This window comes from Panthera onca, chromosome B2, assembly GCF_046562875.1.
Source record: "Panthera onca isolate mPanOnc1 chromosome B2, mPanOnc1 haplotype 2, whole genome shotgun sequence".
NCBI lineage: Eukaryota > Metazoa > Chordata > Mammalia > Carnivora > Felidae > Panthera > Panthera onca.
Genome location: NC_138343.1, coordinates 135,732,996 through 135,749,617, shown reverse-complemented (window position 1 = coordinate 135,749,617; position 16,622 = coordinate 135,732,996). Strand labels below are relative to the sequence as shown.

The 16,622-nt window shown below is 42.5% G+C and overlaps 1 protein-coding gene and 1 long non-coding RNA gene across 7 annotated transcripts in view; one reads left to right on the top strand and one right to left on the bottom strand.

Annotated features, from left to right (window-relative positions):
- Window positions 1-16,622, bottom strand: part of CCDC170 (coiled-coil domain containing 170) — a 104,645-nt gene that overhangs the window by 19,442 nt on the left and 68,581 nt on the right. For 3 of the 5 annotated variants that reach the window (XM_060616916.3, XM_060616911.3, XM_081795782.1), the window contains 3 exons: window positions 10,130-10,330; window positions 4,678-4,851; window positions 2,067-2,309 (listed from right to left, as the gene is read on the bottom strand). In XM_060616916.3, the coding sequence (XP_060472899.3) occupies window positions 2,067-2,309; window positions 4,678-4,851; window positions 10,130-10,330 (618 nt within the window). The remainder of the gene's footprint in view (window positions 1-2,066; window positions 2,310-4,677; window positions 4,852-10,129; window positions 10,331-16,622) is intronic. The other 2 variants (XM_060616912.3, XM_060616913.3) reach the window with 2 other exon arrangements.
- LOC144616438 (uncharacterized) lies at window positions 3,115-10,199 on the top strand. 2 transcript variants are annotated; one of them, XR_013555817.2, is made up of 4 exons: window positions 3,115-3,381; window positions 6,699-6,868; window positions 7,026-7,463; window positions 10,112-10,199. It is a non-coding gene; the product is annotated as an uncharacterized LOC144616438 (long non-coding RNA). The 2 variants fall into 2 exon arrangements; XR_013555816.2 differs by lacking the exon at window positions 6,699-6,868 and adding an exon at window positions 6,485-6,646.

Here is a 16,622-nt window from a genome sequence, read left to right as displayed (position 1 = left end):
TCTCCCTGTTTTGAAATCCAGGTTCACTTTATTTATCAGTCCTAGTCTATGTTTTGGTACCTGAATGTTTAACACCAATTATAGGAACCATCCTCATCTTTCCTTCAACAATGAGTTGAATGAAGCCAATGAAGCCAATGAGTAGAAAAGAATCTTCTTAGGCCCAAAGTCAGAGCTATAGCAATAATAGTAGTAAAGACATAGTAACTTTTTTTTTTTTTTTCAAGTTAGTTACCACACAGTGTAGTCTTGGCTTCAGGAGTAGAACCCAGTGATTCATCTCTTACGTACAACACCCAGTGCTCACCCCGAAAGTGCCCTCCTTAATGCCTGTCACCCATTTAACCCAACCCCCACCCCCAGCAATTCTCAGTTTGTTCTCTGTATTTAAGAGTCTCTTACGGTTTTTGCCTTAATAACTTCTAGTTAAGATTTTCTCCTTGACGATGGAAGAATTGAAAGAAAACTTAAAGGGAATCCATTTTCCACTTCAGGGCTCAACATTATATGATGCCCCGTGAGACACCACCTGGAAACACTCTGTATCCACCACAGGACATTTGTAAACCCTGGTTTTATGACACTGATGCTGCCTCAGCACTCCTGCCGCTTCCAGCCAGGGCGGAAGCAATGGCATGCTGACTTCAGGGGTTCCACCCCCACCCCAGCACACACACCCCCCAAAGGTAAGTCTCAAGGTGTGAGGGGATGTGGGAGATGCTTACCTTGATACTTGCTCCCCAGCCTTCGTACCCCATCAGATGCCTTCCCTTGCTTCCTGCTTCCCTTAGTTTTAAATATGTTCCCTCCCCTGGGCTGTGTCTGCCCTGTTTTTTTCCTCTGGGGAAAAAAGCCTCAATTTAGAAAGGTTTCAGGAGAGGGGCGCCTGGGTGGCTGTCTGTTAAGCGTCTTGACTTCAGCTCAGGTCATGATCTCATAGTTAGTGGGTTCGAGCCCTGCATTGGGCTCTGTGCTGACAGCTCAGAGCCTGGAGCCTGCTTCAGATTCTGTGTTTCCCTCTCTCTTTGCCCCTCCCCACTCACACTCTGTCTCTGTCTCTTGAAAATAAATAAATGTTAAAAAAAATTAGAAAAGAAAGGTTTCAGGAGAAAAGAGCTAATGATGCAGAAGAAAAAAAAACATACAGTAGGAAATATTTCCTAAAATATTGTCCCCACTACACATATTGAAGTGTTAGCTTAATTCCAGTTTCCTTTTCCCTGCTGGTCTGTTTCCAGATTCAGAAACATTCCAAAAGTCCATTACAGAGCGCTCATCTGTAAAGAGCGAGGACATTATTCTCATCTGTATTCATGACATGCATTTCTGCCAGAAAGGCTATGTGCATGTGAAGTTACATATTCTTTCCAGTGGCACACACACATGACATTTAAAGATTTTGATTAAATTCTTTTATGTTTTAATTCCTTTCTTCTCTGTAGCCATTAGAAGTCGAACCCTCCAAATCCAGGAAGCACACTGCCCCAGTCAGGGACCCTTCCTCACTTCTGGGTACACGGACGGCATCTCCAGGCCACGGGACACAATGCTGGCTGACTTCTCAGTGTAGAGCTGTGCTCGTTTTCTCATTTCTTGCTAAGCAGATTCCCGCGTGATAAACCCCTGATCCCAAATATCATAGTCACCCACACTTGAAAGAAATGTTTATATTTTCTGTACTTAACATCACCTTTTTTTTCTTTTAATTCCAGCGTAATTAACATCCGGTATTATATTAATTTCAGTACAGTGATTCCATACATCCCTACATCACTCAGGGCTCATCAAGACAAGTGTCCTCTTAATCCCGTCACCTCCATCACCCTTTTTTGATGGGCTTTTCACACGGCAACTATGGCTCCATTCCAAGCATTGAAGAGACGCTGAATTGGCCTACTATGCTGATTTTGTGTAGTGTTTGCATTTTTCCCACAACTCCAGAAGATCACAGAAAGCCCTTATCTCCTTTTCTTTTCCAGCGTGTCTGTTATAAGACTGCCACCCTTGCACATAAACCTCAATGGCAATGTGCAAAAATCAACAAGGGAATGGAGATGGGCACTTGCCTTAAGCTCATGGGTGTCAGCCAGCTGGGCTTTGAGCTCCGTGTTCGAGTCTCGACACACACGCAGCTCCTTCTGTAGCCTCTCCACCTTCTTTTGCAACTTCCTTAGGGTGAGATTGGCCTCGTCCCTCTCTACCGCCAAGGCCGAACGCACCTGCTTCTCCTGCTCCAACTGGGCAATTTTCTGCCGGAGAAGGTTCACGTGCAGTTCTTTGCTCTCCAGTCTTTCTTTCTGAGTCTTGAGCTGATGTGACACAAACGGGGATCTTTTTTTTTTTTTAAATCATCACCGAGCAGTCAGTAAATATAAACGAATTACTCAGATAACGTTGATCTTTATCTGCACTTCAATTAGACTCATCTATAAACCCTCAGAAAAGGTTATTGGATTCCTTTTCTTGATTGCATTTTTTTATTCCTGCTTTTCCAAGAACTAATCCTGTAGCTGCAAAGCATGAGACCAAAGAGCCACAGAAAATGCACAGAGAAGTAGGCTTCCCACCTCTGATTCCCTCCAACATTACGGACACCATAACAGACATGTACAATTACTTTCAAAGCTACGAACACGGGCTTATCAAGATCAGAATAGGGTAGAGAGACACCATCCTCTCTACCACCCCCTGGCACTGGTCTTTGCTAAAAGAAAATAGAGTGCATGTTAGCACCAAAAACCGAGACTAATTTCAATCCCTTGGAACCAGACCGAGTGATACCAAACATGAGAGTTGTTATCTTTTTAAAGTAAGTTATATCAGGGAGCATTTAAAGAAAGCTGTGCTTATAGGTTTAAAATCTTTGAAATGGAAAGGACGTCAACAAGGTTCCAGTTCACTGGTGTCTTTATCATCTGCCTGGCCTATACCGGCCACAAACCAAGCAGAGAACAAATTCTTCAAACAGCACTAATCACTGACAATCAAACTTGATGAAGGAATTTATAATGGATTTTAGAAAAAGATTATGGCCTCTAAAGGGGGAAAAGAAATCCTCCTGGATTGTGATGTCACAATTAGTGAGGAGAATATTAAGTACAGAAACCTCTTACATCTGTTGCAAACATTGGGGATTGGAATCGTGCAGAATTCTAGAATGTTAGAGCCGAGGACCATCACATTTTCCATAATTATATACTCTGCACTTCTCAGAGGTGTGAAGGACAGACTGAAATGCAGCCTTGTGTATCTTGTCTAACCATGGTGGCAGCGTCCATAGCCAGATCCATTTTTAACAAAGCCCATTTCGTGTCTCTCTAGCCAACCTCCCTTCCTCGAGCTTCTTCATGTCAAATTCCCCTCAACTGCACAATTACCCTGGTGAGTCCTGTACAGCTGATAATTTCAACTATTATACAATATGTCAGAAGGAACGATGTTGGAGATCGGGGGGAAAATCAATTACCTGAGGAGACCTTCAGAAAGAACTGTAGCTCAGTTTAATGTCTCTGACAGTCACAGGGGTTATCTGCTGTCTTTCATAAAGTATTCCTCAAAATCTAGTATATGGAGAAGAGATCAAATGTGAATATAGCTCAGTCTATGAGCCAAGAGTTTAAAAAATGGGTCTTATTAAAAATAAACAACCTCATGAGGTAGATATCATTCCCATCTTAAATATGAGGAAATAGAGACAGAGAGGCATGTAATTTGCCCAAGGTCACACAGCTTGGTGGAACCAAACTGGAATCCCAGATGTGACCCATGACACAGCCTGTACGCTATAATTCCACCACAGAATTTTCTCCTAAGAACTATTATGAGAACACATCTGTGTTTTGCTCTTTCTTTCACCAATGCCAATAATTATATAACTAATAATTATATTTTTATCCTTTTCATCTACTCATTCATTTATTTAGTCTAAACTGTTTTTAATTCTTCTTTTGAATCAGTGAAAAGTAAATGCTTCTCCTCGCTCTTCTCTCCAGTGCCGGAGAGTTTATCAACTCGGAGACTGCTAGATATTCCCAAGTTCTCCTCATCTCCCTTAATAATACAATCAGTGAGTTTCATAGGTAGGCAAGTGGTTACCTAGGGAAAGGACTACAGTGTCCGGCTTCCCTTGAATTAATTTCGGTCACCAGAATCATGGGATATAAACACAAGTTCACGTGGCAAATTCTGGAAGCCTCCATCAAAAGACAGCTCACACATGCTCTTTTGCATCCCTCTTCTTTGTCCCTTTCTTCTCCAAATTTCTGTCTGGAACCCATAGGTACCATTTTGAACCATAAAGATATGAACCACCCTAGGAATGGGAGATTAATGAGCTGAAATGAGCCTGGCTCCTTGCAAACTTCACAGAGCAGACTGGCCACATTCACCCTGAGCGGTCGACTTCTACAAACTTATGGGGGTGGGGTGGGGGTGGGGAGGAAGCACATCCAGTCATATAAGCCACCATTATTTTGGGTCTCTATGACTCACAGTCAAACATAACCTTAGGTGATAAACTTACCATCCCTCAGACTTGAAACAGAGACTCAAATTATAAATACATATTTATGTTTCCTAACCACAGTGACAAATACGAGGGGAAGTAAACTATTTTTCAATATTTAAGTGTCTCAGCAATTCTTTCTCTCAACACTAGCAAGTTTCAGTATCCCCTACCTTTCTCTGTAAATTGTGAGCGATAGTCTTGTTTTCAATGACTGCGTTGCTCTCGAGGCGGACCAGCTGCTCTGTGCGAGCTAAGACTACATCCAGGCGCATGTCAAAGCCAAGTTCAGCAGCCATCTGGTCCAGTTTCATTTTCTCTGAGAGCTGATCCAGAAATTTAAGATACTAAACCCAAGAACAAAAATGAAAATGAGGCACAAAAACGAAGTTAACAGGTGATCTCACAGACTCCTTCTCTTTCTCCCAAACTACAGATAGGTCTCATTAAACCCAGTATGGAGCCCGACCCCTGACCCCAGTGTTTGGTAATAAATTCCAGAACCACCTTGCCAGCTCCCTGCCCTGCTTCCTGTCCAAATTCACTTGACTCTCGTGGTCAGTGATCTTGATGTTCAACGTAACACGAGACACTCTTCTCAACCCTGCCATGTGACAAATCTGGCATCCTCTGGACAACATCTACATCTCTCTGCTTTGGTGACAGGCTGCTGTCCCTTCCAGGCTAATTCAGCTTCTGGGATCTACTCATCCACAAACCTTCCATGGCAAGTTTTCCATCCTAAGTGGGCCCTGGCCTCAAATGTGGAAAAAAACATGACAACAGTGGCCACTTTACTCCCCTTGGATTCTACAGATCACTCCAAAATCAAAGCTCTCCATACAAACACACTTGGACAACGTTTTTGCTTTTTTTTTTGAAACTTAAATTCCTATACCAAAAAAATGTCTTAAAGAGTTTTTAATGTAACATAGTTTAAGGAACAATACTGTAAAACACAGCTGTATCAATGAAGTCAAGGTTCATTTTTTAACAGGTGAATGTTAACAAAATCGTTCCAGGATCTTCCTCCACTTGATTTCCTTATTTTTCTTCCAAGTTTTTATTTAAATTCCAGTTAGTTAACATACAGCATAATACTAGTTTCATATGTACCATTTAGTGCCTCAACAGTTACATACGATGCCTGGTGCTCAATACGACAAGTGCACTCCTTAATCCCCATCACCTATTTAACTCATCCCCCCACACACCTCCCCTCTGGTAACCATCAGTTTGTTCTCTAAGTTAAGAGTCTGTTTCTTGGTTTTCCTTCTTGTCTTTCCCACTATGTTCATTTGTTTTGTTTCTTAAATTCCACATATGGAGAGAAACCATATGGTATTTGTCTTTCTCTGACTTACTTCTCTTAGCGTAATACTCTTGAGTTCCATCCATGTCGTTACAAATGGCAAGATTTCATTCTTTTTTATGGCTGAATAGTATGTATTTATTTATTTATTTATTTACTTATTTTACACACACACACACACACACACACACACACACTCACACACCACAATTTCTTTATCCATTCATCAGTCAATGGACATTTGGGCTCTTTCCATGATTCGGCTATTGTTGATAATGTCGCTAAAACATCAGGGTGCATGTAGGCCTTGAATTCAGTATTTTTTTTATATCCTCCACTTAATTTCTGTGGTTTATCGGGCCACGCCTGACAGAGGAATGCTTACTAAGCACTTGTTGGATGAGCGAACCAATCAATGAACTTTCTGTATCATCACTTCATGATTTGGGTTCTGTCTTTGAAACTTTCTTCCCACTGCAATAAGTCTTCATCTATCTGGCATTCTGAGGCGACTATATGTTTAAATAAGTATGATTCCTGGGTGACTGAAGCATGCCAGTATAAAGCCCAGAACTATCGATACTTTTAGTCATCGAGATGAAATTATTTGTGAGTACTTTCAAATTTTGTTGAGCGGCATACCTAGAGTGTAATCTCTTCTTTGTAAGGCACGGTCACGGGAAGTACTGCTTATCTGCTGTGCCACACGGTGGTAGGTTGCTGTCTTGGGCTACAAGACCAAGGCCAGAAGCTACTTTTGTTTCCACATCACCAGTTTCTCACTTCTTCATGCTGTGTCAGCACTCCCCTTGGAATTATTCATTTTGAAGGTATGGATGAAAGTAAAAATAATTGCTATTGTTTGTTTTGTAAATAAAATAGAACCAGGACCCTCCATGTGGAAGCATAAAGTCTCTCTTGCTACGTCTACATGTGACCCATCCACGTGGCATGCCAGGATCTACAACCGGCAAAATGGGATAAGGACAGGACCAAGCCACACCCCACAGAGCAAGGGCCCATTTCAAAGATCTCGGCTATGCCTCAAAAGGGTAGGGTCACTGGAGGGATTTCCTGTACAACTTATTTCTTTGAATCACAGTTTAGCATAAATATATTCTATTCTGTGTGCACCCCAATTACCTATATTTAAACTTAAACTCTGTACAACTTTGCTTTTCACTTTTACATGCCTGTCATCCATACTAGGACGTGCAGTTCAGAGGTGGTGATCTACGGAATATTCGCCACAGTGGAATCCATTTACATAATTTGCTTTCGTAACTGAGAGTTCTTTTGGCACAAGCTCAGCGAACATTAACGAGTCATTACAATGAAAAATAAAAAGGGAAGAGACACCAGTCTACCTAAAATTCTTGCTTTTTAGATCTTTCTTCACAATTTAAATACTATTTATTGACTCTTCCCTAATTGCTGGAGAAACCAAGAAAAAAGAAAAAAAAAAATTTCCTCTGATCTCAAGAAGGTTGGAGTTGACTAGAGAAGACAGAAGACATTAGGGCAGTAAGTGCTGTGACAGACACACGCACATGTTGCATGAAGGAAAACTAAGTCTCTAAGGAAGGGGAAGGAGGAAATGACATTGGAAGTGAGTCTTCAAGGGACAGCTATTACCAGGTGAAGAAGGTAAGGAGAACTTTTTCTCGGAGAGAACAGCAACATGTAATATAGGATGCCAAGGAGGCCGCCAATTTTTTTTTTTTTTTTTTTGGCCATCCAATTGTTTTTTATAAATTTGAATGTGGATGTCTTCAGGCTCAGAGATCAATCGCCACACACCCTTGCAGGGCCTTGTTAGTCCCCTGAAGCCTGGAGTTTGCCACCATAGGCTGGAGGGATCACGGGTGATGGAAAGCCTGGAGAGGGGATCTGGCCAGGTCACAGAATGCTTAGCCATGGAAAAAAGAAATCTGTAGCTGAGCCTGAAGGCCACAGAGAGCCCCTGGCCAATTTTAAGAAAAATTAGACACACATTTTATTAAGACCTCCCTGGCAGCAGTGGGGAGTTGTTGGAAGGTTGTTTGGACAGTCCATACAAATGATTATAATGTTTGGAGTCAGAGCACTGCCGCTAAATATAGAGATGGGGGGGTGACATTTGAGATATGTTAAGGAGATGGAATTTACAGTGTTTAGGAATTGGTTAAGAAGAGGGAAGCATTAAGAATGACCCTGGGGCTTTTGTCTCAGGTGGCTGGAGGCAGATTACATCATCATCCCTGAGGCAGGAGGGGGCAAATTTGTGGAGAGGTGATCATTTCCATTTTGAAAATGATTAGTGCAATGTGTTCATGGGACATGTAGGTAGATAGCCCAGCAGTCAGATTTCTTCCAATTTAACACATTATACTCAGGCGCAACATTTCCTTTCAAACTCAAATTTTCAATCAACACATCTTTTTCAGATACTCTTCACCCTCCCAAATTTGTCAAATCTACCCCTTCATTCATAACCCCACTACCTGGTCCAAATCTTTATTACCAACTGTTCTATTCTATTCTAATTATCTATTCTAACAATCCCCTAGCTGGGCTCCCTAACCTTTCATCTCTAGGCCCTCAAAGCCAGTCTGCCTTCGGAGAAATCTTTTCTTTTATTCAAAAGCCTTCTATGGCTTCCCATTGTCTACAGGATAAAGCCTTGGGCAACTAGCCTTCCCTATCTCAATTATTCCTACACGTCTCCAGAGCCACCTCACGCCTCTGGATTCACCAGGCACCATGTTCGGTCTCCCTGTGCCTCACTGGTCTCCTGAGCAGGTCACAGCAGGTCACAACAGGTCACACCTCCACTCCTTCCTTCCTCCTACTGTTCTGGTAGTGTGAATCCCTTCCCCCACCTCTTCTGCCTAACAAATTCCTACTCATTCTTTAAAGCCTCTCGTGACGCTACCTCCTGTGTGAAGATGGCTCATTTCCTCACTCACAGAAACAGGAAACTTTATCCAACTTCCTGTTGAATTTTATACCTCCCTCCATTAATTAACTCTTGTGTTCTCATTTACCTGTCTCATCCACTTAGACTAGGATTTCCCACAGACCTCTTACGTGTCTTTGCCTATCCAACCCTCCATGCAGGCATGATGCTTCCTTGGCTTTCCAAAGTGCTGAAAAATGAGGATGAAAGTGTTTCCAGAATATTTTTTTTAACCTAAGGGTATTTATTTTTCATGCCAAATCCAATCCCAATCCCATTTCTTTTTCTCTCTCTCTCTTTTTTTTCCTCCTGTGACTCACAACCATGTACCTTCCCCTTCCAGCCAATAAAATCTTCCTTCAGTCGTCTTGCTTCATGCCTCTTTTCTCTCTGGTCGCCAGACTTCCTAAAAATCTACTTCTACACTCAAACCTTTCCTCCGCACTCACCCCTCAGCCCGGAGCAAACTGGCTTCTGCTCTCCGCCACTCTAACTACCTCTGGACGGTCACAGATGGTCTCCCCACGGTCAGGTCATAAGTGGGGGCCCCTTCTCATTGTACTCTCCTTCTCTCACACAGGGTTATCACCATTAGCATTCCCGAGTCTGTCCCTGCTGTGACTTCAGCTTCACTGTGACATCGCGTCATCTTTCTAAAACACCGCAGTGCTCAAAATCACTTACTACACTTAATATTCTACATAGGCTAGAATAAAGAATCTTCATCATCCAAACCATGCTAGTCTTCTCTCCTGCCACAACCCCATCCGGAATGCTGTGTTCTCGCCACACTGGAACAATCCCTCCGCACTATGACTACACTATGCCCTTAGGAGCTTTCACGCCTTTGCTCGCACTGTTTCCCCTACAGTATTTGCACCCTCGCTCCTCTAAAATCCTACTTATCCTTCAAGGGTGAACTCCATTGCCCTCTCCCCTGTAAAAATCCTCCTCTTATCCAGAAGTTATCATTCCCTTCACTGAGTTCCTACAGCATTTTGTCAATCAATACATCCATTACAACACGTACAGCTTTATAGTTACAGCAAATGACTAGAATGTCTGTCTCCTCAAGTACATTATGAGCCTTTTATGATCAAGAACTGTGTGTTACTCAGACCTTAGCCCTCAAACCTTCAGGGTCTCATACATAACCAGCATTCAACAAATACCTGTTGAGTTTAACTGGATTAATCCGAATCAAGAAAGCCCTAAGTACTAGGAAGACACCCCAAAACAGGACGTTGTTCCCTGACATTTACTCATTATGCAGACTTAAGCATTCTACTGAAGTACTGTAAAATTCAGAACATTTTCAGGTAAAATTTTAAACTGCAACAGATGTTTCTCCCCACAGATACCCTCGGGTTATTACTTTTTGTTTCTCAAAATCCAAGTTATCTCGCAAAACATCTCCAGAAGCCAGCTCTCCCTCCAGGTATGTCAGCTGACCCTGAAGAGTCTCCAACTTGCTTTCTGCTTTCTGGGCCCTCTGAAGAGCTTTCTGGTGAAACCCAGACTCATTTCCCAACTGTTCAACAAGCTCAGATATTCGGGCTTCAAGCTGGGAGACCATCTGGAAACAAAGAAACAGACAAGGATAAGCCTTGTTTCGGATGCACCAAAGTGTTCAAATCTAGTGCTCAACCCAAGCAACATAACTATTTATAACACCAACTTCCAGATTCTTTGTAAAAATTAAATAAAAAACAGGTAATTTGATAGCTGTATCTGCCTCTGCTTGAAATAAATCTGTATTCATTACCTAATAAAATACTTCTATTGGTATTTTTTTTCATTTTTATATAATTCCTTAAACAGGTTACTCGATAAATATTTATGGGTGATATTTACATACCCCTAAAACTGCCATTAATTTAGGAGCCTCAAAGCTTAACTGGAAAAAAAGTTCAGACAGAAAGTGCTTTTAAAACCTATGCAAGGGGCGCCTGGGTGGCGCAGTCGGTTAAGCGTCCGACTTCAGCCAGGTCACGATCTCGCGGTCCGTGAGTTCGAGCCCCGCGTCAGGCTCTGGGCTGATGGCTCGGAGCCTGGAGCCTGTTTCCGATTCTGTGTCTCCCTCTCTCTCTGCCCCTCCCCCGTTCATGCTCTGTCTCTCTCTGTCCCAAAAATAAATAAAATTTGTAAAAAAAAAAAAAAACCTATGCAAGTGTCATTCTCCAGAGAAACTCCTCCACCATATATGGCGGATTAAAGATTACACAGTGAGGGGCGCTTGGGTGGCTCAGTCGGTTGAGCGGCCGACTTCGGCTCAGGTCACGATCTCGTGGTCCGTGAGTTCGAGCCCCGCGTCGGGCTCTGTGCTGACAGCTCAGAGCCTGGAGCCTGTTTCAGATTCTCTGTCTCCCTCTCTCTGACCCTCCCCCGTTCATGCTCTGTCTCTCTCTGTCTCAAAAATAAATAAACGTTAAAAAAAATTAAAAAAAAAATAAAGATTACACAGTGAGTTAACTTTATAGTAAATTTATCCAGAATTCAAGTGCATAAAGATATTTTTTCAAGATTTTTTTTCAATTTTCCATTGAGTAAAGGTTACTCAGGCACCAAAGTTCAGTGGTGCTGCTTCTGTGCTGTGTACTCATACGGTGATATTATCATTATAGCATTTGGAAGGTCAAACTTAACACAGCAATTCTACACGAAAGAAGGCGGGACGATCTGACTGCTACCTCCTCTCCCACAAAATGAAATCACAGTTTCTCCATTAAAGGCCCCCATTCTCTTCACACACTCCTCACTTTTCCAATGCTCCCATCCTTCCCTGGAGTTTCTCTCTTTGTCCTGACGTTCCTATAAATAAGAATGTACGTTTACCAAAGACCTCGGGTACATGTCGAGAAGGCTCAAACTGAGTCTACCTGATCCAGTCTTCAGGAAACATTGAATTTAATAAAGACACCAAGTTTGGGGTGAAAAATGTGTTTTGTTTTGATGGTTAGTTTCAGAAGAGAAAAAAGAAAAAAGTAGACATTTACATACTACTCAGTACCATTCTTACAGAAACTGAAATATCTTGATGGTTTCGGGTTTATAGTTTCTGTTAAAAAAAAATTCTGCTTACCTACCAATAACCATTTTAAAAAGCAAGAAAACACTCCAGCCATCTTCAAATATTTTGTAAAGCTATTATCTGGAAGAACACTAGGGTTTGCTCTGAGTTGCTCTCAGAGCTTAAGTTAAGGACCAACAGGTCCAAATCAGAGAAATAATTCCACTTCAGTGAAAGGAAGAATATTTCCCGGTCCCCAAAATTACAAAGTAATATATACTCATTATAAAAGATTCATTAAAGGGGCGCCTGGGTGGCTCAGTCAATTGAGCGTCTGACTTCAGCTCGGGTCATGATCTCGCTCGCAGTCTGTGAGTTCCAGCCCCGCGTCAGGCTCTGTGCTGACAGCTCAGAGCCTGGAGCCTGCTTCAGATTCTGTGTCTCCCTCTCTCTCTGCCCCTCCCCTGCTCATGCTTTGTCTCTCTCTCTCTCTCTCTCTCTCTCTCTCTCTCTGTCAAAAATAAACATTAAAAAAAATTTTAAAAATAAAGAAAGATTCATTAAGGACAAAAGAAAAAGTTTAAGGAAGAAAAACCACTCAGAGGTTAACAACTATTAATATTTTCAAATAATTTATTTTTATGCCCTGTTAAAATACAGGTGAGATACTATATTTGCAATTTTATGTCTTTGTGTTTATTTCGTATTTTAAGCATCTTACTGTGGCTACAGTCAGGAAGGTTAGACTACTTCATCTCCAAATGCTCAAATCGTGTGCTTCTGTGGCTCTCCAGGTCCCAGGCCTTGTAATTCAATTAATTCTATACCTCTGTGGGTGCTTGAAATCAAATATTTGATGGCAAGCTGCTTAGCACCACATCCAAGGCATTGTGTTCTCCAAGGAAATTTCAATTTTAATTACAGAATATGAGCCTCTGAGAACTCCTCATTTTGTACTTCCTACCATTGGCACTTACTAATAAGCGATGTGATCTCAATGTAAAAGAAAGGTACGCCTGTCTTGGTATAATATACAAAGTCACCTACAAAACAACAGCCATCAAACAACAGCCCCAAGATACTGCCCGGGGGGAGGAGGGCTGTTTAATGATATCATATTATACAAGGCAGAGCACATGATTCTGTGCAGTAGGAAATGTGTTTCACATTCGACTCCAAGTAGGAAGTGAGTCTTTCTACCTGGAAGTCCTTCAACACTTCTCCTACCCCATAGTTAACCTAACAAAGAGAATGAGACCAAAGAAAAAAGAGACACAGAAATCCTCAGCTGGAGAGATGGAGAACTGGGTAATCACTTAGCCACAGTCTGTACACTGAAGAAGGTCCCAGAGGAAAGCAAAGCCTGCCAGAGAAATTGATCAGGAAAGACTCCCATTTTGGGGGTGCACGGCTGGCTCAGTCGGGGGAGCATGCAACTCTTGATCTCAGGGTTGTGCGTTCCAGCCCCACACGGGGTGTAGAGATGACCTTTTTTTTTTAATGTTTATTTTTGGGAGAGAAAGAGAGACACTGAGTGTAACGGGGGAGGGGCAGAGAGAGAGGGAGACACAGAATCGGAAGCAGGCTCCAGGCTCTGAGCTGTCAGCAGAGCCCGACGCAGGGCTCGGACTCATGAACCAGGAGATCAAGACCTGAGCTGAAGTCGGACACTTAACCGACTGAGCCACCCAGGCACCCCGGGTGTAGAGATTACTTAAAAAAAATAAAATCTGAAATGCACGAATGTGCAAATAGCCCGGTTACATTAAAAAAAAAAAAAAAAAAAAAAAAGCCTCCCATTTTGAGGATGACACCTCAGGCAATGGCTGAAAGTATGAGTAAGGTAGTGATAATGACCCTGAAGAAAGAAGAGGACATCCTGATGGAGACCAGACTGTGGCACGGGGTCTCTGGAGTCACACAGTCCCCGTCTCAAGTTCCCACTCTACTACTTAGCAGCATGTTAACTGAAGCAGGTAATCAACCTGTCTGAAACTTAGTGTCTTTGCTCTGACGATGAGATGATAATTTAGATAATTCGAGCAGCACAGTATTTCACACCCGACTGAAGTTCAATGCACTGCATCCATTTTTACCATCAGTATTCCTACTCCAGTATGTTGGTTCAGTCACTCCCATGCTTCTGTCATAAAGTGTTAAAGGGGCCCTTCAGAAATTGTCCTAGATCGTGTTTCTCAAACCATCTGCAGCCCACAGAGCCTGTTTTTTAACTAAAAACCTTTCTGGGAAGGACAAATAAGGCGCAATGTGCTATATCGAAGGTGACAAGGTTCCTCCCGCATCCTCACCCTGTGTGGACCCAAGAGTGCTCCACGAAGCTTGAAGGGTCAGCAGAGTATGACTTTTAAAACCACTGGTACGTAGACGGCTGAACTGTAAAGAAGCTGCAAACTCAAGATTCCGGTGTCCAGGAAGGAGCAAGCAGCTGGGAACCCCTCCATAGTCTACGTGTCCCAGAACGTAGCTTCATAAGCTTATTTTGGGTCTCAGTACATGTATGACCAATAGTTTTCAGAGCGATATTTACATAAATGTAGTCAAATAAATTAACATTCTAATCTGACTCGGTTCTCGGGAACATCAAATGCCAGCGCCTGGGTGAACATATGTGTCTCACCAAAACTGTGAAGCTGTGTTGTGTTTTCACACCGAGAACTCTGAAGAGTCAATAAGCTTTCCTTTTTTCTTTTTCCTCTTTTTCTTAGTATCATCTGTTAACATATCCCTAATATTCCGTGGGACAAAATGTGCCAGGGATTTCAACACGAGAGATGTAGGGAATCGAGGGAAAGGGAGAGGGATTATAATAAACAAAACATACCTCATTTTTTTTAAAAAAACAAAAACAAAAAGGCACTGAAGTAAATTATCCTTCAAAAACAAGGAGCTTGGTGTTGGGAAGCGAAGTCATAATGCCCTAAAAAATTTCAGTCACTTCCCAAGGACAAGTAGTTGTTGATTTCACCAGAGAGACACTTTTGCCCTAAGATTAAACTAAAGAAAGCACAAGAGTTCTAAGCTGAAGAAAGAACCACTTGGGTCACTTAAGGACCAGTGTCTTTTGGACACACAGCTCTTTTCTCATTAGTCAAGCTGTAATTTTCACTTAGGAAGTATATAAAATATGTTGTCAGGGACCAGGAATAAAACATCAATCAAATTCTCTTTCCTTATTATCAGTGTGTATGCTTTTTTTTAGAGGGTGGAGAGGGACTGAGGGACAGAGAGAGAGAGAGAGACAGACAGAAGGGGAGGGAGAGAGAACCCCAAGCAGGCTCCACACTCAGCACAGAGCCCGACTGACACAAGGGTCATTCCCACAACCCTGGGATCATGACCTGAGCTGAAACCAAGGGTCGGGCTCTCTCAACTGACTGAGCCACCCAGGTGCCCCATGTCGACTTTTGTTACAGGTTAAATTGGGTTCTCCATAAAAGAGGTATGTTCAAGTCCCCCAGTACCTCAGAATGTGACCTTATTTGGAAATACAGTCTTTACAGAGCTGGGCCCTAATGCAATATGGCTAGTGTGCTTATAAAAAAGGGAAAATGTGGACACGGAGACACACACAAATAGAAGGAAAATAATGTGAAGATGTAAAGAGAATGCCATTCATAAGCCAAGGACCACCTGAGACCACCAGAAGCCAGGCAAGAGTCCTGGGACAGATTCTCCCTTATGGCCTCAGAAGAAACCAACCTAGCCGACATCATGATTTTAGATTTACAGCCTCCAGAACCGGGAGACAATACAAACACACTTCTATTGTTTAAGCCACCAGGTTAGAGGCACTTTGTTATGGCCATCCTAGGAAATTACGACACTGTAGATGCCAGGAGAGCCAAAATCTCTCTCTTTTCACTCTCCCAGGTGCCCCCATAGCTAGGCGTGACCATGTAACATAATCTGGGGCAATGAAATGATAGTGGAAGTCTGCCGAAGATTCTGGGTAAATGTTTGGTTTTGTGTATTGGGAGAATTAGGAACAAAGCAGAATGATCAGATCAGATGAGGGAGCAGGGGGTTGTAAAGCACGTCTCAGGTCCTTTAGGGCATCAGGCTGGGTCCCCACAGCTCACCTGGAGCCACTGGACCAAGAAACACTCCAGTGGACAAAATAAACCCTTATGTGTGCCTAAAGAAGAACAAAAGAGCTGTCTAGATAATCGTGTGTAAGCTTGTATGAATTGTCTTCAATTTAGGAAATGACATAGAGATCAATCATGGTCCTGTCCTCTCTGTACATAATCACTTCTCATCCAGATGATGAGCTGGTTAGGAAACATCTAAAAGTAAGGAAGGGGTGCCTGGGTGGCTCAGTCGGTTAAGCATCCGACTTCAGCTCAGGTCATGATCTTGCAGTCCATGAGTTCAAGCCCCACGTTGGGCCCGTGCTGACAGCTCAAAGCCTGGAGCCCGCTTCGGATTCTGTGTCTCCCTCTCTCTCTGCCCCTGCCCCACTCATGGTCTATCTTTCTCACTCTCAAAAATGAATAAATGTTAAAAAAAAAAAATTTAAGTAAGGAAAAAAAAATGTTTGCCTCAAAAACCTACACTAGAATCTGAAAATGTCGCAACTTTCTGTCATTGTGCAAGACATCATTATTTCAAAAACACCTGTTACAAGTGTACTGAAATTTCAAGGCTAAACATCATCGAAACACTCATTTAGAATTCCTAGGAACCCAACAGCAGGACATTCCTCTAAGAGACTGGTTTCCAACCGGGGGTGATTTCATCCTCCAGGGACATTTGCCTGGAGACATCACTGGTTGTCACAAATTGAGAGGGAAAATAGTGGCATTGGTACCTACTGGGTAGAAGCCAGAGATGCTGT